We start from the raw sequence: 7,600 nt of genomic DNA, 5'->3' as shown, positions 1-7,600 counted from the left end.
CAGCTGGTCAGCACATGCTTTGAGTATGTGGCTAGGGATGCCGTCTGGGCTGGCAGCCTTGCGATGGTTAACACGCTTAAATGTCTTACTCACATCGGCCACAGAGAAGGAGAGTCCACAGTCCTTGGTTGCGGGCTGCGTCGGTGTCTCTGTGTTGTCCTCAAAGCGGGCGAAGAAGGTTTTTAGCTTGTCCGGAAGTCTCTCTCATGTAGGCCCCTTTCTGCCTGAAATGTGAATTTCATATTTGAAGGTATTACGAAATAGATCAGTTGGTTGGTACACACAAAGAAGTCCAAAAAAGATTTTGAACAAATACAGCCTTTCATGTAATCCAAGATATCTGTTTAATACATAAAAAATGTAGGCAGTGACCTTATATATAGACAGGCTTTAATGTTCTAAACATTTTCGGGAGCAAAGAGATCTAAACAGGCTTGGGCTCTTCTTTATTTTCTTTTTAACACAAAGGCCTCCAGTTGTTCCTGGGCAGAGTGCCAGCCGCTGAGCGACCTGCTGCTGCTTCCTCCTGATATTAAATTCCTCTGGCATGTACTCTGCCCTGGCTGACGCCAGGCCGCCACCAGGTCTCGAGTAAATATTTCCAGCTGGCACTGTTGCTGTGCTGCTCTGGTGAGGTAATTCATCGTTTTTTTGTAAGGATCGTACTGTTAAAATATAGTTTTCATCATACTCATTTGGAGGCACATCTGTTTTGTTAATTTCTTTTCCTCTTTCCAACAAATACTATATTAACTGTTACTTTGTCACATTACACTGGATTATCTTTTATTGGACTATTGTTGAACAGGAGTGGATCTTGAACCAGCATTACAAAGTGTCATAAAGGTCAAGATCACTTGGCAGACAGGTTGTAATAAACTTAAAGTAGACTATTCTGTCTCACTTTTTTGACCATGAGATTACCTTTTTAAAAATACATTATTTTTCATTTTACATACTGAAAGAATATATTGTGGCGTTTACGGGGTTATTAACCACTCAAAGTTGGCCTTAGTGCGGGAGTGACCTACTCTGGCCCGTGGTCTGCTCACCCTACCCCAGAAGGGTCACTACAATATTTATTCACCATAACGTTTATGAACGCAGATTGGTTCTTGGTTTGGTTTTGCTAATTTATAATGCTACAGCTGCAGTGATAGGTTGACTAGACTCAACAAAATAACCTGATAAGGCTCACGTGGTTGGGAAATTTACTTGAGAACAAACTATTCAAAAAGCAGCTGATTGGATTACCAATTTTAAAGAATCCATTTGATATATCCAAACTGGTGGAGAGAGTGCTGGGTAAAGTGAAGGCTGTGAGGATCACGAGAGGCGGGCTTGTTTAGATGTTTTGTTCTTCTGAGGATCAGAGGGAGCGTTACCTCAACATCAGAGTGTTGCCTCTCACCCGATTTGAGAAGTTTGATGTGTCCTGTGTGCCTCTTCGGAACAGGGCATCCCTCAAGTGGGTAATATCTTGCAGTCATGAAAAATATTCCTGGAGTAAATGATGCTTGTCGGATGAATCGTGTGGTGAATGAAGAAAAAGTGTAGACTATCTGTTCTTTTGTTTTTTAATATGGAGTCTCTCACTACTCAAGTGCATTTGGGATATATAAACTACCAAGCCAGAACATCTGTTCCAAGACCATCATTGTAAAGCTTTTGGATATGTTTCAAGTGTTTGCAGAATGGAGAAGCCGAGATGTTCAAGTTGTGGAAAAGATCAAATGTGTTTTAAAAGTGATGAAAATGTGACATGTTGCAATTGTGGTGGGAACCATGAAGCCATGTCTTTGGAATGCCCAACAAGGGTGAAAGAGAATGAGGTGTCCAAAGTCAGGGCTGTTCAGAGCGTTTCATATGCAGTGCCTGTTAAAAGGGTTGAGGGTTCAAATGGTTCTCCTGAAGAGTCCATGGTGGTGGATAGGCCTTCACTGAAGGCTGCAGGGGTTGCCCTTCAACAGCAGGACCCAGATATGTTCAAGGTTAAGCAGGTGGACTTTGTGGTATTTATAGCTATGGTGATTAATGGCACTGCCAAGGTGGAGAGAAAGTCCAGGAAAATAGATATTGTGGATGCGGCGGAACGGTTCCTGGCTCTGAAAGACTTCTCGGCGGAGGAGTTGCATGGAGTGTTGTCACAAGCCGTACCACCCTCTCAGGTCATAGAGCCTGAGAAGGAAGATATGGAGATTTGAAGGAAGGAAGAAATGGGAGTTTGGGGTTTTTGTTTTGTCAATGTGTTTTTTTGTTTTATTTGGGGTTGATTAAGTTACTTTTCCCTATCACACTTGGGTTTTATTTTACCATGGTTTTTTCAACCCAGTACACCTTTTTGGTTTGTAGTGTGCCATAAAATGTACAGAAGAACCCAGGCTGCCGTCCAAACTCATGGTTGTCAGCGCTAAACCCTCAGCCTTTGAATAACGTTTTACATCGTCACGTCCGAGTGTACCTTAAATGTCCCTTGCCGAAGCAATTAAAAAAAAAAAAGTAACCTTTATTTAGCTAGGCAAGTCAGTTAAGAACAAATTCTTATTTACAAGAACAGCCTACCCCGGCTAAAGGTTGGGCCAATTGGCCGCCGCCCTATGATACTCCCAATCACAGCCGGATGTGATGCAGCCTGGATTCAAACTAAGGACTGCAGCGACGCCTCTTGCTCTGAGACGCAGTGCCTTAGACCACTGTGCCACTAGGGAGCCCTTAAAGTAAGGGAGAGTGGTGATCAGAGAGGCAAGGTTCTTGGTGGAAATCTTGGAAGTTGAGCTTAAAAACAACCAACTTAAAACTATGAATGTAGCTAGCACCCGTGTCAGGCAGCTAGCTACAGTTACCCATAGCAGGCTAGCTAGTTTTTTAGTTTGGTCATTTATTCCAATACATTTTAGTATTCCTAAAAGCTAGCTAGGTTGATTAAATGCCACTTCGCGGCCACCGAAGTATGACGCTCAACTACAGTTTGCATTAAATTGTGGGTCATATCAACCACAAGTGGTCTAACTTCGTCACTCGCTCCCTTGAGCTAAATCGAGGGCCGTGGGGGCAAAGTTAGTGAATTGGACCTTCACTTAAGATGGAAATCAAACTGCATCCGGTTTCGACGGGGATTCCCCTAAATGAAAGGGTAGAAATAACTTGTTTGGACTGCAGCACCTGACTTTTATTTTGAAAATTCAGGGGATAGCGAAAGTCGTGGCACAGGATGTTGTCATTTTTTGGTCTGGTTTCTTCCTATTCAGTTCTAGCTACCTAATGTGTTAATAAAATTAGCTAGACTGTTAGCTTCACTAGATATAAATACATTGGTAACATGGATCGGCCAGAAGTAACGTTTTCTTTAGCCTACATAGTATTAGCGTTTTGCTTTGTATTTACACCAAATGAATTTCGATCAGCTGGTTTCACCGTGCAAAATCTGTTTTCAGGATGGCTCGGAAGTGAAGATATTGGTTTCATTCAATATCATGTGAGGAGAACGAGCGTCACTTTACTAGTTCATTCAACTTTGCCACTTGGTAAGTCACTTAGCTAGCAGCTAACTAGCTGTCAGGGGCCTAGTGAAAAATAGCTAATGACATGCAATACCCACATTAATCACTGTCCTGTCAAGTGATCATTCATACTAACTGATTTAATTGTTGTTTTTTTACTATAGTTTAGCTCGTCTCAATTTTATCTGTGATAAGTCTGCCTAGCTAGTAGCTAGCGACATCATTCAAACATCAATTCTATTGACATTTGAGCAAACTTTCTGTTCCGTATCCAACAGGTTACTACATGGGAATGTGCATAGCTGCTCCAGAAAAGTATCTGGCCTATGTTCACTTAATAAGTGATGGCTGGAGGGCTTTCTTTACATTGTCACTGGCTCTTCAGCTCTTTAGCTGGGTGCTCGTCATCTACTGGTCTCGGCACAAATGGGGAAATCATCCAATATCAAAGAACCTTAAAGCCCATGCATTGCCCCAGTCCGGCTGGGGGGCAGTTGCCTCCTCTGTCAACACAGAATTTCGCCGCATTGACAAGTTTGCAACGGGTGCTCCTGGTGCAAGGGTTCTCATCACTGACACCTGGATCATGAAGGTCACTACCTATTATGTACATATTGCACTGCAGCAAGACACTCACTTGACAGTCACAGACTCAAGGCAACACCAGCTCTCCCCTGACTCAGCTACTCCTGTTCAGATCCTGACACTCCGGGTCGCTAGCATCAACCCCAGCGTCAAGCCCTTTGACATAAGGTACAGTAGCTAACACGTGCTATAGGTTAAGTTATAGGCTAAGCTTGCTGTTGTCCTGTCAGCTCATTTGAGAAGTAAACCGTAAACGCCAACCCCTTTCAAAACCTTAAATAGAACTACCATATTTCTTTCACATCGTAACACCTGTTTAATGCAAATATTTTTTTTCTGATGCATAATGCTGTTGTACTATGTATGTGAAATACTCTGTTCTGAATTATGCACCTGTGTAGGCTCAATTCAACAGAATATGCAGAACTGCGAGAGAAGCTGCATGCACCAATCAGGAACGCTGCCAACGTGGTCATTCACCAGACTATGAGTGACCTCTTCTTGGAAACATTCAAATCCCAGGTGGAAATGAACCAAGTCTACCAGCTGACAAGCGGACAGGTGCACCCATGTTATATTGTCTATGGGTGAACCATTTAATGTATTCAACATTAAAGGTAGACTCAGCGATATGATGCAGAAACTAAACGACACAGCGTGAAGTGAACCTGTGCACATACTGTGTGTGGTAGCCTAGTGGTTAGAGCGTTGGGCCAGTTCCCGAAAGGTTGGTTGATCTTATCCCCGAGCTGACAAGGTAAATATCTGTTGTTCTGCTCCTGAGCAAGGCAGTTATCCCACTGTTCCTTGGGTGCCGAAGACGTGGATGTCGATTAAGGCAGCCCTCTGCACCTCTCTGATTCAGAGGGGTTGGGTTAAATGTGGAAGACACATTTCAGTTGAAGGCATTGTTGTACAACTGATTTGGTATCCCCCTTTGACTGTGTGAGCGCAAAGCGCTCACCTCAATCTCCGGTGTTGCTCGTGACAACATCATTTTGCTGAGTCTACCTTTAAATGAATTCTCCCAACATGCTTGATAAATGGTCATGAAAAAATGTGTTCTGCTCAGTGTAGTAGAAACTAGAAATATCATGCCCAATATTTCTCTGCCTCTGTTCTTAGGAGCTGGAGTCCTGCATTGGTTGCATGCAGGTCCCCGCCAACACCAAACTGTTACGGCTATGCCAGGAGGAGGGTGAAGGAGAGTGCCAGCAGTGCTACTGTAGACCCATGTGGTGTCTCACCTGTATGGGCAAATGGTTTGCCAGCCGCCAGGACCAGCAGAAACCTGAGACCTGGTTGGGCAACAGAGTGCCTTGCCCCACTTGTAGGGCCAAGTTCTGCATCCTGGATGTCTGCATTGTCCCCTGATCACTCAATACTGTTTTCTTCTCAGTCAATTCTAAAGATATGCATAGGAATCTGCTGGTGGCCTGGTGCGATGTGCATCAAATTGCCCTTGTGATTACTTTTCTAATTGTGCCTTGTCTCTGTTGCATCATTAGTGCCATTACTCTGCTATGGGAAACCTTGGCATATTGTAGTTTTGTTCCAACTTTGCTCTTCATGATTTTGATTTGATCAAATATTTTCCCCAGCACAATATGGCTACAACATGAACTTTGAAGCTGAGTAGATTGCTAAGTAGAGGTTAAATTTAGTCTCAGCAAAATGACATTGCCATGAGCAGCACCAAAGATATTGCGAGATGCAAGACTCGCACAGTATCTGTGCATGTGCACGTGTTCGGGTCACACTGTTAGAGTGGTAGCTACGGGACCAAAACAGCTGAGAAGTTTAGCCTCGCGAGTCAATGCTCGTAGTTTTGTGGAAATCATCCCACTATGGCGTTTACTTTGTGCACCTACGTCATATCGCTGAGTCACTTATGCCTAAATGTTTGTCTGCCCCTTGAGTTACCTTGTTGCCTTGTGTGGTTTTCAACATATTCCACTTGATCGTACTGATGAGAGTCAAATGGGGCAAAATTTAGTCGGATCTGGACAGTACGGCACAACATATCTTTACTCTGTTTTACTGTCTCTTTCAAGGGTGCTGTAATGGAAACATTTTGTTTACCTTTGTGTTATCAGTCTTTCATCGGTCTGTTATGCAATTATGGAACTTTGTCAATTAGGGCTATGAAAATATATTAAATGAAGTAGTCAGTTGATGAAATGGGGAAATCTGATGTGGTACATGGTATATAAAATTGCCATATCTAATTTCACAATAATTATGTTACCTTTATTAAAATATAGCTACCCTCTATTTGTTTTGTTTGTTGCTGAATGTCCACTGCGTGATACCACATTTCGATGAGGATTTGTCAACAGAAAATGAACTAACCTGACCTGGGAACAAAAAGGTTAAGAATTGTTGTGTGAGAATTGCCACAAAACATGTTTTTAACAATACCGAGAATGGATGACGAAATTACTGAACTACATTGATCAGTAGGCCTAGTGATCCACCATGATGGTCTTGGGTGCCTCTTTGTGGCAATCAACCGTAATGGCGCATTCACTAGGAACTTTGGGACAAATCACGACGTCAGTGATATTCAAGTCAGAAAGTCGGAGTACTAGAAAGATGCCGGAGTTTCCGACTTGGATGAACATTCAAAATGATTTTCTCAGTTGGTGCTCGTTTTTTTCGAGAGTTTCTAGTTGTCTTGAACGCACTGAAGTTGGAAGTGACAGATTTCCGAGTTCCCCGTTTTATTTGAACGCGGCACCATTTGGTTTTTGTCAACGAAATTTATAAGCACAACATGTGTTAGCGCCGCGTTTCTAACAATTTTGAACTCGGAAATGTCCGTCTTCAGTGTGTTCAAGACAACTGGGAGCTCGATTTAAAAAAACGAGCTCATACTGGGAAAAATATTTTTAACCATAGAGAATGATAGAGCCCTCTTGCGGACGAAGTGCAGTTATCAGCATGGGCAGCGCCATTGGTTCTTCCACCATTTTAATGTAGTCAACAGGGCGAGACATCCAACTTCATTGGCTAATCTCTCCTGGTGACCCTGCTGGAGTCATGTCCAATCGGGTCATCAGGAGGGATCAGCCAATCGTACAGAATACATGTTACTACTCATTGGCGCTTCCCATGCTGTCACAGATGCAAAGACGATTCAGCATTCACGTGGTACTCGGATTTAGAAAACTCTGAAATGTATGCATAAGTATCTAATTCCCAATTAAGTGGGAGTTTCATGTCGAAAACTCTGGCATTTCTGTAGACCTCTAACTTTCTGACCAGAAGATCACTGACATGATTTGACCCCGTTTTTTTCAGAGGTCCCAGTTGTCATGAATGCACCAATAGACAGTTGGGCCAATGCGGTTTCTGCATTATGACGTATTAACGACACTTCAACATTCTATGTTATGCCGCGACATTTCCGACTTGCTGATTTGTTGAACGCAGCACGTGTATAACTACTACCCGTTAAAAAGTTGGACATTTCGGAGTTTCCTAGTTCCGAATAACACATGGGCGTGGCGTTA

General features: G+C 42.9%; 1 protein-coding gene across 1 annotated transcript; it reads left to right on the top strand.

The window, feature by feature from the left end:
• Positions 1–3,242: 3,242 nt before the first annotated feature.
• tmem129 (transmembrane protein 129, E3 ubiquitin protein ligase) lies at positions 3,243–6,359 on the top strand. Its single transcript, NM_001173774.1, is given in 4 exon segments — positions 3,243–3,524; positions 3,779–4,253; positions 4,487–4,646; positions 5,211–6,359. Coding segments are annotated over 4 exon segments (1,089 nt in total). The 5' UTR covers positions 3,243–3,319; the 3' UTR covers positions 5,460–6,359.
• Positions 6,360–7,600: the final 1,241 nt, after the last annotated feature.

Source organism: Salmo salar, chromosome ssa09 (genome assembly GCF_905237065.1).
Source record: "Salmo salar chromosome ssa09, Ssal_v3.1, whole genome shotgun sequence".
NCBI classification, from domain to species: domain Eukaryota; kingdom Metazoa; phylum Chordata; class Actinopteri; order Salmoniformes; family Salmonidae; genus Salmo; species Salmo salar.
This window is presented reverse-complemented; position numbering and strand designations above follow the sequence as displayed.